This window comes from Dermacentor variabilis, chromosome 11, assembly GCF_050947875.1.
Source record: "Dermacentor variabilis isolate Ectoservices chromosome 11, ASM5094787v1, whole genome shotgun sequence".
Lineage (NCBI taxonomy): Eukaryota > Metazoa > Arthropoda > Arachnida > Ixodida > Ixodidae > Dermacentor > Dermacentor variabilis.
The window spans coordinates 76,747,393-76,767,616 of NC_134578.1; the positions used below are offsets into that span (position 1 = coordinate 76,747,393).

The window sequence follows — 20,224 nt, forward strand, 5'->3', positions numbered from 1 at the left end:
AATATTTTTTTAAAAAGTATTTACAAAAAAAAAGCTAGCACTGTGCCCCGTCTTTTTCTCTCGTCGTCCGTGCGGTACTGTGCAAATAATGCCGTACCAACTAGTCCACCAGTCTGTCCTTCCGAAAAATAATTTGCACATAACTTGGCTTTCTTCTTGCTCGAACTTTGTACCGAGGCTGTATTTTATGGTCCTCATCGCTCAATATAAGAGTCAGTTATTTGCATGATTTGTCACAAAAAAAAGGAAGGAAAGAAAATGGATGTTGCCTTCGATGGCACCTCTCGCAGTAGGCAATGTTCAAATCGTGGCAGCTTCGGCGTTAGGATCTCATTTCTGTCGTCTGCAGTAGAGCAAGGCATGGCCTTCAAGATTTGTTGCCATATTGCTGAGAACCAAACTATCGCCAAAAATACGAAAGAAGAAAAATAGTGAAAGACAACACTGACTTGCAACTGTAGATGTGTTTTGCGCGACACACAATATACACAGAGATAACGGAGGTGTGCAGGGAAGGGAAGACGAGAAGTAGCCACAACAAGCAGGGGGAGACTGTGGTAGTGGGGAGGGAGGTAGACGAGACACCACCACTATTCGCTGGTAGGCTTGACGCTGACAAGGAACAGCAGCCACACGAGGGCAAAGTCTTTTTCTATTTTGATAAAGCAGGCAGGTAAGCGTGCCAAGTGTTGTGTTGAACGATCGGGAGCATAATACCTTGCTGGAAGATATGACGAAGAAGCATTTAAGGGGAAAAAAAGAAAAAAAAGACAGGTCACCGTAATTCTGTCGACGTCAGTACTGAATGCTGGTAGCACTAAAATTGAGCACGTGTTGGAATGTAATGTTTTTCTGTGTACCACGGTATCCACAGGAAAGGTGTCGCATGCTTCGGAAGTATGGCCTCGGCAGAGAGGATGGCAACGATAATACGGCAATTTGGAGACCCCGACGACCTCGTCCACAGCGAGGGCCTCGTCGCCCTGAAGCTGGAAAGCGCGTGGACGACAGGGAAACATTCGGCGCCGAGCGGAATCGTCCTCAACGAAGACAAACGGCGAGTGACCATGAGTCCGCAGGACTTGGTGACCAACAGCGACTTGGTTGGCAGTTTGCAAGTCGGGGCTGCACTTTTCGCCGGGTGCCAGGAGTTTAACGAGTCCAGCCCTGTTCTCGAAGCTGCCCAGAAGGCTTTGAAGAATGTGCCCACACTTGTCATAGTTCATAACAGGTGAGCCTGTCAGCATTCCTTCGGCGAATGCTCGCATATTTTTTTCCACTAGGAAAGAACCGGAATGACTTCAGACAGAAGCTTACGCGTTTTTTTTTTCGTGTTCTTTGCATCTGTTTTTTGGACGTAAGCGGCACTTTCTTTCTCGGAACGCTGGTTAAACGAAACATGCCCGCTCCCATAGCTTTCAGGAGGGTAATGTATACCTTTCACATTGAGAGGTTGTACACAGTTTGTACGCTGTGTACGCTTGCACGCTGTACGCTTTCACAATTTGTGCGCTGGAACGATTCCTAAGAACAGGCATGCGGATCGGCTCAGCGAACACTGAACTTACGGAAGTGACCTGCCAGTAATGAGCTGTACCTAAATACGTAAAGCTTTCTGAATTCTACCTTTGATTTCATTGAGCGCATTCAGTCGTCTAGAAGTCGCCCACTCAGTGAGAGCTTGGATGCCATTGTGGTACAGGTATACATTTATGAAGATCAGCATGTTGCCACAACTCCATTGTTTTGCTAGACCTTAGCTCTTTTTTTGCTGGGATTCACCCAAAGTTCGCCAGTCAGCTGCGCGAACAACGGACATGGATAAGAATAGATGCGACACAAACGCTGTTTTTTAACTGAACGTTAAATGTGAACGCGTGAGAAATGTACACGATGCGTCGACATACACGGACGGACCACGTAAAAACTATTCCAAAGGTGCCTCTACATGAAACACGCGTGGTTAAATGATTCACGCGTTAAATTAATACTTTGTTTCCTTCCGTGAGTGGCGTCAGGATTTATATCCCTAACATACGGATGAACTACACTCTTCTGAGGTAAACCTCTTTCCGTTACCGCCTAGCACAGGAGACTCGCCGGTGACACATTGTGTGGCCCGGCCTCCTTTGTACGTTTTCAGTAAGAGACTACGCAAAACGCATGATGCTGCTTCTTTAAACTTAAAAGTCACATATGACGCGACACTACCGATCATAATTATACGAACGGCTACGATGGTTTGAGAGTATCTCTGCAGCAAGCGTTCCTTGCTAAATAGATTGAGTGTGGCGACGTTGGTAAATTGATTTTGCAAGCAATAAAATTATTCAGCGAGCATTGCGTTCTGTCAAGAGAGAGAGAGAGAGAGATAAATAAACTTTATTGCTAGACCAGGCTTCTTGAGCCCAAAGGTGGGTGGCCTCGTCTGTCAAGCTTTCTTTTTTCTTTTTGAAAAGCTGTGTGCAAGGTTTCGCCTTTAGGCCCACGGAGGAATCTGGATCGATCCCTTTTCGAGGGACCCTTACCAAACAGAAGGTACTGCATTATCGCTTGTCACCCTGCGTGAACGCTTTTCCCATTCTGCCCCAGTTTGTTGACATGGTATTATTCAGCTATCTTTCGAACATACACCGACTCCGCCAGCTCTCTATCGTGCATTGTACATTACCGAAGGTCACATTGGTGACGGGCAGAACGCGGAAGCGGGGCCACATTGCGATGGGCGTGAAATGCGAAAACGCCAAGACAGCGTTTGCGAATCCAAAGACAGCGTTTGCAAATACAAAGACAGCGTTTGCAAATGCAGAGACAGCTCTTCGTTTGTCTTAGTCAGGTGTCATTGTTCAGCGCTGTTACTAGTTTTCCTCAGATATGTATACCAACCAGCCCAAGTTAGCATGTTACTTCTCGTGTGCCGTGCATTGGCTGCACGTTAACAACCCTATAGGCGCTTAAAATGCACGGGTCCGTCACTGCGGCGTACCTCGTAATCATGTCGTGACTTTTTGCACGTGAAAAAGAAACAACCCTAGAATGAAATTTTAACTCTCGTTGCCACTCGACACTGTGGCGGAACAATTTGAGTCGCGCCGCCAAAACCACGGTGCAAGCTCGGACGTTTCGGATACGTCCACCCGGCTGCGACCGCTGCAAAGAGCCTAGGAGGCTGGAACAGTTAAAACACACCCAGCCTTTGTACGCGAATTCTCGCCTCCTTCCGCGAGCGCGTCGGCGAAGTCCGCGCGTGTCCTCCGAGAAGCGTGGTGCTCCCGTGTGTGCGAACGCAGAATTAGTCTCCCCTTCGCCTCGGGCATTCGCGGCGTAGCACGCTTAAGCATCAGACTCGTGTGCTGGAGGGACCCTTGTGACGCGGCTGCGTTTGCGCCCAGCGCTCGAAAAACATTAAAGGATTTTTTTTCGTTTGAACGAAGAGCGCCTGTGAGAGAGGTCGTGGTCACATTTTTAGGCTGCGCCACATTTCGGGATCGGTACGCACTTTTGTTGAGCTTTTGGTCTAACGTGCACTTAGAAGTAAGTCCGCGAGTGTTCTTGCATTTAGGCAGCATTCAAATACGCCCAAAACGGCGGGGATTGAACCAGCGACCTCGAGCTCATCAGCGCAACGCCCGAGTTATTGGGCTACCGTGGCAGATCCGTGTAAAATATCGCTGGATGCCAGTTTAAGTACGAAAAGTTAGTCGGGGCCCGTATTCAATAAATGCTCTTATGCTAGAATTGTTATTAAGACATATATATTTAGTCCATCCTGATGCTGGACATAGTCCTCCATAGTCCTCCATTCCTCCCTAAAGAAAGCAACAAAATCCCAATAAAGAAAGGCGTCAGGCAGGGAGGTACGATCTCTCCAATGCATTTCGCAGCGTGTTTACAGGATGTATTCAGAGACCTGGATTGGGAAGAATTGGGCATAAGAGAATACCTTAGTAACTTGCGATTCGCTGATGATATTGCCTTGCTCAGTAACTCGGGGGACCGACCAATTGCAATGCATGCTCACTGACCTGGAGAGGCAAAGCAGAAAGGGGGGTCTAAAAATTAATCTTCAGAAAACTAAAGTAATGTTTAACAGCCTCGGAAGAGAACAGCAGTTTACGATAGATAGTGAGGCACTGGAAGTGCTAAGAAAATACATCTACTTAGGGCAGGTAGTGAACGCGGATCCGGATAATGAGACTGAAATAATCAGAAAAATAAGAATGGGCTGGGGGCACGTTTGGCAGGCATTCTCAGATCATGAACACCAGGTTGCCATTATCCCTCAAGAGAAAAGTGTATAACAGCTGTGTCTTACTAGTACTCACGTACGGGGCAGAAACCTGGAGGCTTCCGAAAAGGGTTCTACTTAAATTGAGGACGACGCAACGAGCTATGCAAAGAAGAATGATGGGTGTAACGTTAAGGGATCAGAAAAGAGCAGATTGGGTGAGGGAACAAACGCGATTTAATGACATCTTAGTTTAAATGAAGAAACAGAAAGGGGGGGCATGGGCAGGACATGTAATGAGGAGGGTTGATGACCGATGGTCATTAAGGGTTACGGACTGGATTCCAAGGGAAGGGAAGCGTAGCAGGGGGCGGCAGAAAGTTAGGTGGGCGGATGAGATTAAGAAGTTGGCAGGGACAACATGGCCACAGTTAGTACATGACCGGGGTAGTTGGAGAAGTATGGGAGAGGTCTTTGCCCTGCAGTGGGCGTAACCAGGCTGATGATGATGATGATGCTGGACATCTTCGTGAATACGGCCGGCCAATATAAAATAGCGCTTACGAACTAAAGCCGTTGTAATTTCATCTCGTGGTTTAGTAGTATTGAGTTCTTGCGCTGCGGAGATGGTCGTCAATTTGACGGATACTATACCTGTTTTTTGAAGTTCCGGATGCTTATCCCTACCTGAACTGATGTAAAAATACGCGCATCTAAAGGTTACATGTAAAATGGAATCATACAGCCATTGCGCATGTCTTAAAGGTATGGTGTGTGCGTGTGCGTGTGTGTGTGTGTTTGTGTCAATATAGATCGAAGTGGTGATAGTTGATGGGCATGGCCGTTCAGGATTGGGACATGCTGGCTGAATGCAGGAGGCAGTATTTGAGACTAGCATTTTATTTCTTACTGGCAGGTTTGTATTCCAGGTCAATTTCTTTGACGTGTGTAAAGCCTATAATAAATAAATAGTAAAGATTCCTAACTGTCATGTTGAATAAGGCATCCAGGACCGCATCTGTTCAGATTTGCCCACATTTATTGATCCTCCAACCATAGCGTCTGCCAGGCATCGTTCTCGGCTGATCAAATGCAGGAACCTCGCGTCCGATCTGGCAGCATGGTTTCCTGCGGCGACCACCCTCGTCCTGTACCACGACCTGAAGCTGCAGAACGACAAGGAGTTTAGAATGCAAGGACTCGTCAGTCAGTCGCACCTTGAGTGTTTACTCGGCACTACGCCAGCCATGGGCGCCGATCACCTGCTGATAATGCCCGTGACCTTCGTCAACCTTCTGTTCAACTGCCCTAAGGTAGGACGAACAGCGTGCTGCGTGTAATAATCAGAGTGCTGGTAGAGTGCTGGTAGCTTTTTCTTTGGCAGAGTCGCCGGTTTGCCGGCGGGAACGCACAATCTTTACAGGGAAGTCGCTAAATATTGGTTATTGTGAATTGCTCGGAGTTTAGTCTGTTCTATTTTAATTGTTGCTAGATGTGGTCAGCGCTTGGAAACAACGTTTTTTTTATCCACCTCCTCCGGTGGCGTGCTAACGGCGTGAATGTGAAAAAAGGAAAACAACCGCCGAATTTGTAGAACTCCAACAAATCTTAAGTTTTGCTTCGTCTATAGAAAAGCATGCAACTTTAATGTGCGCGGACGGCTTAATTTTCAGCTCTTAACGTATTTTGAATAAACAAGAAATGAAGGCGCGCATTATCGCCCCGGTACAAAATTGTTGGGGGGCTTCACCGCCGCAGTCGCCGAAACTCCTAGCTGACCTCGAACGCGGAGCCGACAAAAGTTTAAGAACAAAAAAAATTCATATATATTTATAAAAATATGAACACGGGTTACTGACCAGATGAGAAACACGCACATAAGTTTCGTATTCGCCTGAGGTATACGCAAGACTACGTTTATTGTAAATCACCGATAAAATACCTTGACGTATCCGAAGAGTTAGGTGCAGGATATCTTTACAGAATGTTTACAAAGAAAGGTAGGCCAAGAGAAGATGACTGATTCGCACCACGCGCAATCATCTTCATTGTCGTCGTTTTCGATCTGTGAAACATCGCGTTCATCCATGTACGGATCGCTCCGTAAAAATTCGTTTCAAAGCGAAAATTCGGTAGTCAGGTTGTTTCGCTTTATTATCATTTGATAACGCCAACGTTATATCACACTGGCCTTCGGGCCAGTGTGATATAGCGTTGGCGTGATGAACAGGAGAGACGCTACAATCAGGCAGAGTTGAGAAAATGTCGTTAACTGGTGCTCATAGGTGATGCATATTCAAGCCAAACTTCATTGTTTACCATCCCGAACTTTCTCGACCGTGGCTGCCGCATGCTGCTGGTGCTGCCGCATGCTGCTGGTGCTGCCGCTCTTGCTAGTGCGTTATTGGGGGCGAGGACTTACGGAGTCGCCATCAGTCGAAAGCACCTCCCTTGCGTAGTACTATATGAAGGATCACGCGGCGCTCTCCTCATAGGTTTGGCTTACGGCGCTCAATAAGGACACCACGCGGTATAGCCTTCCTGAAGATCTTTGTCAGTACTCTCAAAACGAGGGAAGTTTTTTACTGTCAAAATAATAATCTTGGGCAAACTGAAAGTATAGAATCGTTTGCAGACGCTATCTCTTTACCGAATACGCACAGTGAACGCCACTGCGCGCGTTCGCCGCGATGGAGTATCCCGAACTGGCTTCTTGGGGGGGAAGAAAGGCAAACGCTCAGAGTAAACTATGTGAAATATGTTCTTATAATGTGCTGTCTGTATAACCGAATTGACCATAACAGAATGAATCCTCAGCGCAGCGACTCCACGGGTTCGCAGCGACCGACTGCGCGTCTGCATGCATGTCCAAATGTTTTGCTTGCACTGTGGGCGCGTTTTCGTACCGTGCCGTGAGCTTTAGGCTGCAGAATATAATTTGACAGTACACAAGCGACCATTGTTGAGTGGACGCTATCAGAGCTGTTAAAAAATATTTTTTTTTATTGAGACTTCGTCGCTTACGGCGACTGTGATGGGCCGTCGCGACGATTCAGTATTTTTTTCTTGTAAATTCTAGGACGTTTCAATACGATTTCTCAAGCTGCGTCGCACTGTATGTTTATTGGTCTTTCCAGCGTGCGATTTCCCGGTGCTTCTTTTTCGTAATCATCATCATCAACTTATTTTATGTCCACTGCCAGGACGAAGCCTGCGATCTCCAATTACTCATCTTCTGCGCCAACTGATTCAAACTAGCACCCGAAAATTTCCTAATTTCGTCGCACCACCTAGTCTTTTGCCGTCCTCTAATGCGCTTCCCTTCTCTTGCTACCTATTCTGTTACCCTAATGGCCCAACGGTTATCTAATTTCCGCATTACATGACCTGCTCAGCGCCATTTTTTTTCTCCTAATGTCTATTGAATATCGCCTGCACCCGTTTATTCTATGATCCAAACCGCTCCCTTTCTGTATCTTAAGGTTATGCCTAGCATACTTCGTTCCATCGCTCTTTGCGCGGTCCTTAACTTGTTCTCAAGCTTCCTTGTCAGTCTCCAAGTCTCTGCGCCATATCTCAGCACCGGTAAAATGCACTGATTGTATACTTTCCTTATCAATGATAACGGTAATCTCCCAGTCAGGAGCTCACAATGTCTGCCGTATGCGATCCAACCCATTTTTATCCTTCTGTGAAATTCCTTCTCATGCTCAGGATTCCCTGTGATTAGTTGACCTACGTAAACGCGCTTCTTCACAGACACTCCGAAGCAGCCGACGCGGCCGCTGTGTCTACGTAATCCCTCATGCCACGTCAAGCCCACGGTGGCGCCAGTATTTCCAGTGATGGAGTTCGCCCCCAGCCGAATAGCTTCCACGCAGCTGCGAGACGGTGGCGTTATTTAAGAGCGATGGCTTACACTACTTCGCCCGCGGCATACGGGTCATTGGCCGCTGGTGGAGAGGGCGATGGGGCTACGATTAGACGGGAGAGATGACACCAGAGGAGACGGCGTCACATTGCACATGCGTTGCGCCGCCTTGCAACCGCGTGGACGGTCGCATTTGCGCCTTCAAAGGGAGGTCGGGCGCCCCAAACGCACGGCGCAGAAAAGCAGCTTGGCTTTTTCGACCCCTATAACGCTGGTTACGTTGAAAGGTGCGCTGCATTACAGAGCTTCTTGTTAGGGACATTCTCGAGCCAGATAAGAAGCTGCGCGTGAACAATGACTCTTCAGCCATCTCTATACCTTGCACTGAACACTGCATCTCTACACAGCTTCGCTGCACAGGTATAACAAAAGGGCACGCTGGACCCGCTGCATTTCTTTTGTGCTCTGCCTTTGTCATCAGAGAACGCTGCGAGCTAACCAGGTTTTAGTACAATGGTCTATGTGGGAATGTCACAGCGCTCAATCTACGTTGGGCAGACGTCTGGGCATGCAGGCAAGCATCAAATAGATTCATCATGGCGGTAACCGCGCGGTAGTCCACTGCCGCCGACTGCAAGCATGGACGCCATAGGGAGTTTTTCCTCTAGAGTTGGCTAAACCACACGGGGTTGCGGCTTCGCCTTATGCGGGCGATATCGACACTGATTGCAGAGTTTGGTTGCACAAGTTCTGGCGATCGTGTTCAGTGCTTGCTTGACACTATCTTGCGCCGCTTTACAGCGCATGTTGCATGTATAAGTGTTCACGCCCTTGCTTTCATACGGACGCCGTGCGGGCTGGCGTTCAGCGTGATCGACGACAATTTTTCATTGCTAGGCACTGGTCGGTAGCTGGTGCGGCCATGTGTCTATGATTGCGGCGTTTCGTATAATGAGTGGTTTTTCTGTTGCATTTGCCCATTGTCCGACGCTATCTTCCAGGACGACCACGTTTTTCAGTATTGCTGTCGCGCACCGTAGTTAGGTTAGGGATCGTGTATTGCAGATTTTGAGTCATTGCTCCATCATGTTTCTGTTACGGGCATTCATGGCTTACATGCCGCACAGCGTTATCAAGGAACTAGTTTGGTCAGGTTAAAAACACATCGGGCGTTTCTTTTCTTTGTGTACTTATTGTATCCTTTGAGACAAATTTTATTCTTCTGAGAGATAGTTCCAGCTATTCACTTTGTGATCGCGCTGCATGCTCATTATACTCTCATAGTTGATTCTGGTCGTTGCGATCGATTGAAAATGAGCTGTTTTCTTGTTTTAGTTTTCGCCATTTTACTTTCACAATTCATCGCCCCTCATCAGTGTGCCCGTGCCACGTATTAGCCTTACGTGGTCGGCTTTCTGGTTTTCGATGTCCTTACGACACAGTACTTTAAATCTCTGAAATGTTGCGTCGCGCAACTGCAATGTAGCGTTACTGAAGAAAAATGAAGATACGATAATTAGGGTATGTGGCTAAGAAATATATTTGAATACCCAATTCTACGTTTTCATTTCAACACATTTTCTAGTGCTTTTCCACCGAGGAGGTACCGCTTGACTGATAAAGCAACCTCTTATGATTTATGTTCCTTATTTCTTGTGTCTTTCTTTTCCTGTACTACCGGAGCGTCCAGCTGATTATCAGTCCTTTGGTTATCGTCATTATTTGTGCGTGCATTTTTTTGTACGCATTACTTTCCGCACCGTGAATTACTCAACTCAGCTTTCTGTCATTCTGCACCTTTCCTGCGTAGCTTAATACGGTCCGGGCTGTCTACCTGAACGTCGGTGGTGGCGGCGATCAACTTCCCGCTGCGGCGTCCATCAAGCGCGAGCATCCGCTAGTGAGTGTCACCAGCGAGGAAGCCTGGCTCGGCTGCACGCTGACGGCTGAGAACGGAGTTCCCTTTGCGGCGGATGCACTGACAGCCGACGAGGTTGCCCGCGTCACCAGGGACCGCGACTTCTGCCGCAAAATCAAAAGCCTTCGGGTGAGGTCCTCCTTTAGTACCGTTTGGTGTAGCTGCAGTCGACGGATGTTTGCTGCGTAAATTTTGCGGCGTCATTGCGTTGCCTGGTTTTACCAAGGAGGTTTCAAAGAGAGAGAGAATTTGTTTGAATGAAGGCAGAGAGGCCGGCCTGAGCTAAGGCGCTCTAGCCTCCAATCTGCACAGGGGGAGGGGGAACGGGGACATAAAGGTGTGACGAGGGATCATGATGACATAAAAAGAGGGATGCGCAACGGTGAAAGCAAGTTCAACATTTTGATAATAAACATTCAGAAAGCTCATTCATGAAGCCACTATATGGTTCCGTATCTCGTCAGCAGTCACCAATTCAAGTGACCTTAAAGGCGCTAGGACGAAGCTGGTGCGTGGGCCTCCCCTGCGTGAGCAGCACAAGCGCCAAACGAAAGCTTTAGAGCATGTAAAGAGCCGCGATAAGCGGCTCCAGCACGGCGAGCACCTGCAGTGCACATTTAGTGGCCGGATTCTGGAGACCACCGAGAATCACGCGCATAGACTCCACCAGGTGCTTCAGCATTTCCTGTACGCTCTCCTTCTCATTGTGTCCATCTCCTTACTTGCCTTTAGTGCCACCGGTTTCATTGGCCCTATCATTCTTGGCTTCATGGCGCTGATGACCACTAGGGCCCGCTGACATGGCCGTGGGCCTAGAGGGCAGCAAAGGCCATTCTGTGTATGTATGAGCCGGTGGAGGAGAATGTTTGCTGCGTGCTGTCATAGATCTTAAATTAGCAGTAGGCGCCGTTACCGTCCTCGATACACGCACAGGCAGAGGTAGTCGTGGCGCCTGTGCCCCGCTATGTAGTTCTTCTGAAATGGCTTCGTGGTGTATCTTTCGCAGGCTGCAAAGAGGCATATATACATACTTGCGGAGCCGGTATTAAAGGGGCGTTAAAAAATTCCCAGTTCCTCGCGAAAAAAAAAAGGAAACTTTCTGCGGTAGCATACGCTGCTATAAACATCTCGACGAAGATTTGCGCTTGCGCAAATCTTGGTTGTGAGCTTGGAGTTCGCAAGCGTAGCGCGAATAAGCTTTTTCTCGCACACCCTCGTTTTGAACAGAGGACTTGTCAACCGTTTCGAAGCTGCCGGTGACTCTGATGTCGTCATGTGCCACGTTCCCGTAGACGTCTGCTATTGACCGACAGCTGACGTCAATCAGGACTGGTGTTTGAATGAGTCAGCTTTTCCTACTCTTAACGTATATCGTATCAATAATATCGTAATAATATAATGCTAGTTGATATAGTGAACTAATCAGGTTGAAGTAGGCGAAAACTTTGTTTCAAATTTCGCTATGAATGACCAACTTGCGGGTTATGTGTTGCCTGGCTTGATCCTCCGCGGATGCTTCATTGCCGTACTCCCCTCTAGCTGGGTGTCAGGACAGGTTCGTGCTGCTCGAGCGTCCCGCGAAGGTACGCGCCTGGGAGGTGCGGTTCCTGTGGTAGAGAGGCATATGGCTAGCACCTTCCGCGTTGACAGAAAAACATGTTGACGCTGCGGGTCCCCGGTCGGCGCTTCGCTGCCGTTATCACGCAGAGGTGCAGATTTGGTGAAAGGTAGAAACGGGATCTCTGTTTGCCGCCGCTGTCGGTGGCAGGGACACTCGGCAAGGATAGTTATCACCGCTCGCCGTTTAACCTTGAAGTGGGGTTGTGTACTGGCAACACTACCAGCGCTGGTACAAAAAATACGAAAGGTAACGACACGGGATACATTCGCGTGGTGTTATGCGCACTACCGATGCGGGCACGAAACGAAAACTGCCCGGGCGATGACGACCTTACAAACCATGGATCGGAGGGCGAAGACAATGAACAGAAATCGCACCAATGCCGTAAATCGCATATTCGCTGAGCCGCGCCAAATTCTAGTAAAATTTTAACCGTGTGCAGCAAAAGAGCAGGCGACCGGAAGTATGGATTGTGTGACGTAACGCCGTCGGCAAGGCAGCGACATCGGTGCCGCCTGGCACCGTCAGAACCAAAAAGGCTGCGCGAGAAAAAGAAGGGTAAATATTGAGCTCGTAATATCTAAGTCTTTTCTAAAATAAAGAATGGATATTTCAGTAATATATTTTTAGAACGCACCGCAATCTCTACAACGCCTTTTTCCAGCTTCGAAAAAAAAGGTGGTTAAATGTTCCCATAAACGCGTGCTGAAATGAGCCCACATTAAATTTGTCTAGGCGTCTACGTTTGTCTACGAGTTGTACCATTCGTTAGGGTGCCCCTCACCAGGATTGGGCATTGCAAGCAGACAAGTGTAGCGCATAGATAACGTGGTGGCAACCTTTTCGGAAAAGTATCAAATGGTTGCACGGCATGAAAAAAATAGCTCTAACTTCAAAGAAAAACCGGCGCGGCCAGAATGCTCCCCGTTTCTAGCCAGAGAATCAAGGTCACACGCACAAATGTGTCTACATAAGAGGCACTGCCTGCATCGTGACCGATTACGACACGTGACTTCGCTAGATTGTCCAATGAAAAACCCGCAATACAGCCAGTAGATGGGCGCTATGCAGCAAGGAAAGGAGGAGCAGAAAACCAAAGGTCCAGCTTGTGAGGTGAACGTGACGCGGTCCCTAGACCCCGGTGTGAGAGAAGATAGGGAAGGAATGCTGCTTGCGCATGTAAGTTGAGGCACATGGACGGAATATTGATGTTAACAGTGAAGCTCGCTTCTTAGTGAGATGGCAACGCAGCATTTCTATTTCTCCTGTCTCCTCTAATAATAAACTGACAGGAAAAAAGTCTTCCTCTAAAATGCTTCCTAGACAGCGCCTTAAGACTTCCAGAGTATGACCAAATTGTCTAATGGGGTCTGAGTAAGCTCCTTTTAATAGTAGAGAAGAGCTTGTGCTCATAAAATCTGAGTGGGTTACGGACGCTACCTTAGAGGTCGTTAACTAACAGCAGATAGATAAGAAAGCTACCAGAAGCACATTTCCGTCCATCCGTGAGTCACTCGGCTTCCCTGTATGAACTCGTGCTGTGTCATGCTCGTAACAAGCGTGTTGCATCAACTGACTTTCAAAGAACACCTAATCAGAATGCTAAATCAATTCAGATTTGTCGGTTAATGAGCCATAAATGCTGGCTGCACTTGACCGGTGGGAGAGCTATGGCGTGTTTGTTCAAAAACTGAAGGTAATGTACGGAACAGCACTGTATTTAATTTGGGGCATGAACCGCTGCGCCAATGACGTCATATATGGTTTTGAGGGGTTTCAGTATATTGTTACGCGTTTAAAACTATTTACAATGTATTTACAAACAGCGAGCGTTTGCGGCGGAGGCCGAAGACAGCCCAGCCAGGCTGTGTCAATGTTTCGTCGTCTTGGGGACCGTCGTCGTTTTCTTCGTTTCATCGTAACATTACCACTGGCGGAAAAAGCACCGTCCTGATGCATAAAACGGAACCGCCAGGAAGAGCGTGGTAAGCTTTTAGCAGTGCGACATGAACGACATCAGATGAGATGAGGTCAGAAGACAAGGTAGAGCTGACGGAGACAAGCTCATAGCTGACATCGGTGACTTGACGTAAGACGCGGTAGGGGCCCTTATAACAAGGAAGCAGTTTTTTCCAAGAGACCCACTAGACGGGAAGAGGACCAAAGCAGCACAAGGGAACCTGGTGAAAAGTGTACGTCGTGGTGCCGCTGATTGTAAACGTGCTTTTGATTTGCTTGTGGTGCCAACAGACAAATGTGGGCAAGCTGCCTCGCGTGGTCAGCATGGGAAAGGGCGTCGTAGGCATACACGCTCCTCTAGGCATTAGCAGAGGGAAGTGAGGCGTACAAGGGCAATGCAGGGTCACGACCAAACAAGAGGTAAAACGGCAAATAACCGGCAGTTTCGTGGCGTGAAGATTTGGAAGCGAACGTGACGTAGTGTAGCGCAATGTCCCAGTCGCGGTGGTCTGACGAAACGTACTTAGACAGCATGTCGGTGATGAACCGGTTGAATCGCTCAGTCAGACCATTCGTCTGATGATGGTATGATGTAACGAGCTTGTGCTTTGTAGATCAAGGCTGCAAAATGTCGGCAGTGACTTGGGAAAGGAAGGTACGACCACCGTCCATGAGTAGCTGTCGCGGGGCACCATGCTGTAAAGTGACGTCAGTTGCACAGCTGGTCGGAAATGCTCGGGTTATGGCGTAGCACGCCGCATAATCCGTAGCCACGGCGATTGACCTGTTGCCAGACTTGGACACGGGAAAAGGACCGAGATGCTCCAACCACTCGAAAGAATGGCGCTGTTTGGATGTCGAGGGGTTGAAGATACCCGGCGGGGAAGGCTCCTGGTTTTTTACGAGGCTGACAGGGCTCGCACGCCGCAACGTATCTCCGTACAGAGCCAGAAAATCCGGGATACTAGAAGCAACGGCGGACGCAGGAGTGAGGTTAAGATGACCTGCAATTGGTGCGTCATGAGTCTCACGGAGAACGGCTGAGCGAAGGTGTCTAGGGACGGCACAAGGACGAGAAGGACCGTCGATGGGAAAATTACGGCGGTACAAAACGCCGTTATGGAGAACGAACCACCGTATGTATAGGTCAGTCGGCGCAGTTAAAGTTGCTCAATGAGGGTTCGCAAAGTGGCGTCACGGCGTTGCTCGTTGGCCATGTTAAAAAGTTGGGAGATGGAGAGAACGCAGGTGGAAGCGCCCGTGTCGTCCACGTTTGGCGTGTCTGCGTGGTAACGGAACAAGCTGTCGGCATCGTTGTTCGGGCGCCCTTATTTGGAGACCACCGAATAGGAATACTCCTGCAGGTGCAAGCCCCACCTTCCAAGCCACCCTGTGGTGTGGGTTTATGACGAAGGCCAACAGAGAGGGTGAGGGTAGATGGCAATACAAAAGGGCTGGCCATATAGGTAGGAACGGAAAGTCGCAACCACTGAGACAAGAGCCAGACACTCTCTTTCAGGAATGCAATAGTTTCGCTCCAAATGTAACAAAAGGCGGCTGGCGTGCACAATAACCAGGTAATAACCACGCAGAACTTGTGCCACGACAGCACCGATTCCGTGGCCACTTGCAATCGGTGCGCACTTGTGTAGCGGCTGAAACGTCTAAGTGGCGGAGGACAGGTGGGGTGGTGAGCAAGGTAGTGAGACGACAGAAAGCGACAGCTGGGAAAGGCATGAGAAAGGCATACCTTTCTTTAGTAGGTGTCTGAGAGGCCGTGCTATGGTGGGAAAATCTTTAACAAAGCGGCGGAAGTAAGACTAAATGCATTCGAAGCTGCGGATATCTTTTGCTGAGTGCGGCACAGGAAAGTCTGACGGCGCGAATTTTTCGCGGGTCACATCGGATTCCAGAAGCGTCAACCAGATGTCCAAGTACAGTTATCTGACGATAGCCAAAGTGAATTTTGTTTAGTTTAGCTGCAGGCCAGCCTTGCGAAATATACCAAGAAGGGCTTAGAGTCGGTCAAGGAGCGCGTCGAACATAGGCGAAAACACTATAACGTCACCCAGGTAGCAAAGTTTAGTTAACCATTAAAACCATTGAAGTAAAGATCCCATTATGCGCTGAAAGGTGGCCAGAAGGTTACATAAACCAAAGGGTATAACCTTAAATTGATAAAGTCCATCGAGATCATCCACAGCAGTTTGCCAATACCCGGACAGTAAGTCGATGGATGAAAGGTACTGGGCACCACAGAGACAATCAAGGTCGTAATCTGTGCTGGGTAGCGGGTGGACATCCTTCGGAGTGATGCAATTGAGGTGCCGGTAGTGAACGCAGAGTCGCCACGTGCCGTCTTTCTTTTTCACTAACACGACAGGTAAAGTCCATGTAAATGACGACAGCTCAACGATATTTGTTGCTGGCATGTTGCCCACTTCTGCCTTAATGACTTAACGCTCTAACATTGAAACCCGGTAAAGTCGTCGATGAATTGACAGAGCATCTCCGATGTGAATACGGTGTTTGACAAGGGCTGTCTGGGCCAAGGGATCGTCATTTAGGTCAAAAGTTTCTCTATAAAAATTAAATAAGTTACGGAGAGCTTCAGCTTCGCCAGGCAAAAGGCTCGTTGAAATTATTTTTACAATGTCCTCGTTAGAACAACTGGCAGACTTGCAAGGCTCGCAGCAGTCGTCGTCGGCAAAAGTATCAACGCGGTGATCTGGTAAAGCACTGGTCGTGGTCAGTGATGCTCCCTTTCGTAGCACTTGCTCTGTGAAGCCAGAATTCACCACGGGAAGGCACACCGGTGGCCGGTGAGAGTATGGTATGAGTGACTCTGACGTTGTGCATGAGGACAACGGCAATAACTGATGCAGCGTTGTAATCACCATCTGGAACTGGCGGTGAAGGTGACAGTTCGATGTGCGTGAGGACCTGCGGTGGCATATGAACAAAATCAGTTGGACTTAGACGATTCTCGGGTGGAACAGCAGGTTCGGAGAGGAGAGACAGATCAAGACGGACGCTATTTCTCGAACAATCGATAAGCCCATAATAATCAGATATGAAGTAGAGGCGTCGATGCGAGTATCAGGTCATGGGGTCAGTGGGCAAGTACTCTGAAAAGGGGACAGTATGGCGACCAGCAATGCTTACGCGGGCAGTACACATTCCCACTACGCCAACCGTTCTGCCGTCGGCGATGCGTACGACCCGAGTGATGGCAGGTGTGAGAACTTTCTTTAGATGACGGTGAAGTTGATCGCTCACAATGGAGAAGTGTGCGCCGGTGTCGATGAGGGCTGTGACAGATGTGCCATCTACTTGAACATTGACGAGGTTGTGCCTCGTTAATAGCGTTAGTGAAGGGTTTTGCGGCAAATCGTACAGTGCAGCACCACCTCGAGGTGCCAAATCGCCTAGTTTTCCGACAGGCTGGTTCCTGAGTACGGTAAGTAGAGCGGTTAAGTTGGGGCGGACGTGACTGACGACGCTGTGGTGTGGGCGAGTGAGCGTAAGGGCGGGCAGCACAAGAGGGGTCGGAAGTGCCGAGGAAGAGGCGGGTGACTCGAAGCTTCGGGGTGAAGTGGAGGGATACCAAAAAGTGTTTCGGGGCGGAGGCGTCCAACGACTGCGGCAGTGACGAGAAACGTGACCAATTGGGGCGCCGCAGAAGCAGATCGGCCTGTCGTCCGGTGAGCACCATTCAGATGGATTCCGATAACGGGAAGGAAAGGGTGGGCTGCGGTAGGGCATATCCATAGGTGGAGTCATACTAGCGTCAGGGCAATTAACAGGGCAGGTGGTGGGGAAGCCCAGGTTAGCGAATTCCTGGCAAATAATGAACTGGATTAAAGATATACTGTTGCGACGGAGCGTCTGCAGGGACGAGGCGGGAAACGCAGCTTCGAGTTCGCGACGCACAATGCCAGCCACGTTGTCGCATGTGGGCGGCGGGCTTGGTCGATGCATGATATCGCGGTGGTATTTAGCAAGCGGGGAGATTGATGGACGGCACGGCGGTTCTTTGCTGGTCGTAGCGGCAGCATTCCTTTACGATGGCGTCGATATTAGAAACGTTGTTAAAAACCAGGAGGCTAAACGCGTGATACGCAATGCCTTTTAGGATATGTCGTACTTTGTGAGACTGCCATAGACGTGTAGATTGTATTACAAAGGTCGAGGACGTCTTTTATATAGCAGACGTATGATTCGGTAGCACTTTGGAGGCGGGTAGCGTCTTCCTTTAAGAAGACTTTCTCCTTGAACAAGACTGGCGCCAGAATATTGCTGCAACTCTGTTTAGCTAAGCTCTGCACATTACGTCATCTCGCTCTGCACCTATCTGCTACTTGAATAGGAAGGTGTACGCAAGCTTCAAGTTATATGTATGCTTCCGATTAAACCACCAGATGCGCCAGTTTACTCTATGTAGGATGCTGAGCAGTCATCTCAGAAGACCGAAGCTCCACCGACACCACTTCACTCACCTGTCACGAACAGCCTGACACAATGTTGATTTATCATGTCTCTGATAAAGCACTTACTTTTATGTTCTTATAAAGCCAGGGTAACGCAGTTTTTTCATATTCCGTAGATCATGCGTTGGCTCCAAATCAGCCCACGATCCATCGCCTTCTCTCGCAGTTGACGACGACCGCGGAGCGCTCTCTGGCCGACGCCGCAAGTTTCTCCAACGTCACGGACCTGTCTCTCAGCTTCGCCTCGCTGACGAGCTACGGCCGCTTCGACCCCCACGTCGTGGACGCGCTGTCCCGACTCACCCTCGAGTCCCTGCGGCTGACCAACATCGGCGACGTCAGCGTGCCGGCCATAGCAAAACGCTGCCGCGGCCTGGAGTGTCTCGGTCTCAGCGAATGCGTCGTGCGCGACGAGGAGATCGACGAGAACACCATGTTCCAGTGTCTCCGCACTCTGCGCATCGGCAGGTCCATGAGCGAATGGATGTTCTTCGGACTTCTCCGCTCGTGTCCCGGTCTGGCCGAGCTGCAACTGTACGACGACGCCCTGACGACGGCGTTCATCGTCGGCCTGCCGCGGTTCTCCTTCGAACACCGGACCCTCGACTGTATCGAACGACTCACGCTCCACACGAATGTGGGCGGCCGCAGCGGCCTCGCCGGACTGCAAGAACTTCCGTCCGACCTGGATAATGTGTTTGCCCTGCTGCCGGCGTTACGAAGCGTTCGCACGGACGACTACAGGGTGCGGCTACACATAGAGAACTGCGCGCCGTGGCTGGACCTGCAGTGGGGCTTGTGTACGGTCTGCTTTGCAGAGTACCCGAAGGTCGACGCGTCGCAATATCAAATGTGGCGTAATCTTCATTATTCAAAGTAGCAGGTTGCATAGACAATCGTTGCAGAAGTAATGCGCATATATGGTAGCGAAACGGCGATGCCTTCTAGTTTTAAATATTCGCGCAGACGAGATTAAATCGACGGGCAGTCGTACGAACTGCTCCAGCACCGGTATGCCTTTTAAAGGTTCCCAGATCCGGTGGGGAGCGATGGAATGCACGTGCGATGTTGTTCAGTAACTTGTTGAACTCGGCGCGGTAAATAAACCGATGTTCTGCGATGCTGACGCAGTCTGAATACGCACATTAGCACGATGGGAACCAGCTGATTGAGGGATCCGCTGGAAATATCTGCGTCTGCGTTTCAAGAACTGCGAGGGCTGAGATGCGCAGACGATTGACAGGGATAGAACAAGAAATGCATCTGACGCCACAGTTCGGAAAAGCAGACTGTCTTCGTCAGGGTAGCATGTTCTGCAAGGACTCACTGCGCTGACGAAGACACGTCGCCATGTTGAAACTTTGGCTTGAGCTACATGTACTTGTTCTAGCACTGTTAATCACTTTAAGACTCCGTCTTCGTGCTAACCACTGCCTTACAGAGGGAACTACACAAGTGACGGTGGTACACGTATCAGGTAAAGGTGCTATTCTACTATGTGTCATGTATTGAAGTGTGACGGTGTAGGCCTTAACAATACCACTGCTACCTACGAGCTGCTACACAATGTGTGTATCGCAGCCATTTCAGAGTCATGTTACCACGGCACCCTACGTGCTCTCTGAGTAGATCTCTTACTCCAAGCTTTTGTTTTCAATGTCAGTACAGTCTCTGTGCGGATCAGACAAAGGTTGCGATTTCAGCACAGAAAGCGAAAAGGTAATGGAAACGCAGGGACTCCAACTGGACTTCGGCCATTGTGCCACCGTACTCGGGAGGAAGGGGAGTGAAAGATAGAGAGTGAGCACAAGACTACGCTGTGCAGCGTTTCTACAGTGGGGCATTTCAGGTTTTCTACAAGAACGTCAAAGCGAAACAGTGAATATTGGTGTTCGCCTAAGTAGCACTTTTGTGAGACGCTTTTTTTTAAGGACAGCGGGCAGTCGACAACGTCGGCGGCATTTTTGTGCTTCCGCGGCGTAACCAACAATTTTACGACCCATTGGAGTGGTTAGAATCCCCTCCGCTGGTTTATCTAATCAGGGCAAGTGATATCCTGGAAAGTGAGCGGTCAAATATACTACCTTCGTATTCTACCGCAGTGCGTATCAAAGCAAGGAGCGTGTACGACAGGCAT

General features: G+C 49.2%; 1 protein-coding gene across 2 annotated transcripts; it reads left to right on the forward strand.

Annotated features, from left to right (window-relative positions):
* The first annotated feature begins 794 nt into the window (after nucleotides 1-794).
* LOC142563645 (uncharacterized) lies at nucleotides 795-19,200 on the forward strand. 2 transcript variants are annotated; one of them, XM_075674228.1, is made up of 4 exons: nucleotides 796-1,231; nucleotides 5,325-5,541; nucleotides 9,910-10,146; nucleotides 18,254-19,200. In XM_075674228.1, exons 1-4 carry the CDS (start codon nucleotides 900-902, stop codon nucleotides 18,965-18,967), a joined length of 1,500 nt encoding a protein of 499 aa, XP_075530343.1. In that variant the 5' UTR covers nucleotides 796-899; the 3' UTR covers nucleotides 18,968-19,200. The 2 variants fall into 2 exon arrangements, with proteins under 2 accessions (XP_075530344.1, XP_075530343.1); XM_075674229.1 differs by lacking the exon at nucleotides 9,910-10,146 and having other exon boundaries at nucleotides 795-1,231.
* The last annotated feature ends 1,024 nt before the right edge of the window (nucleotides 19,201-20,224 follow it).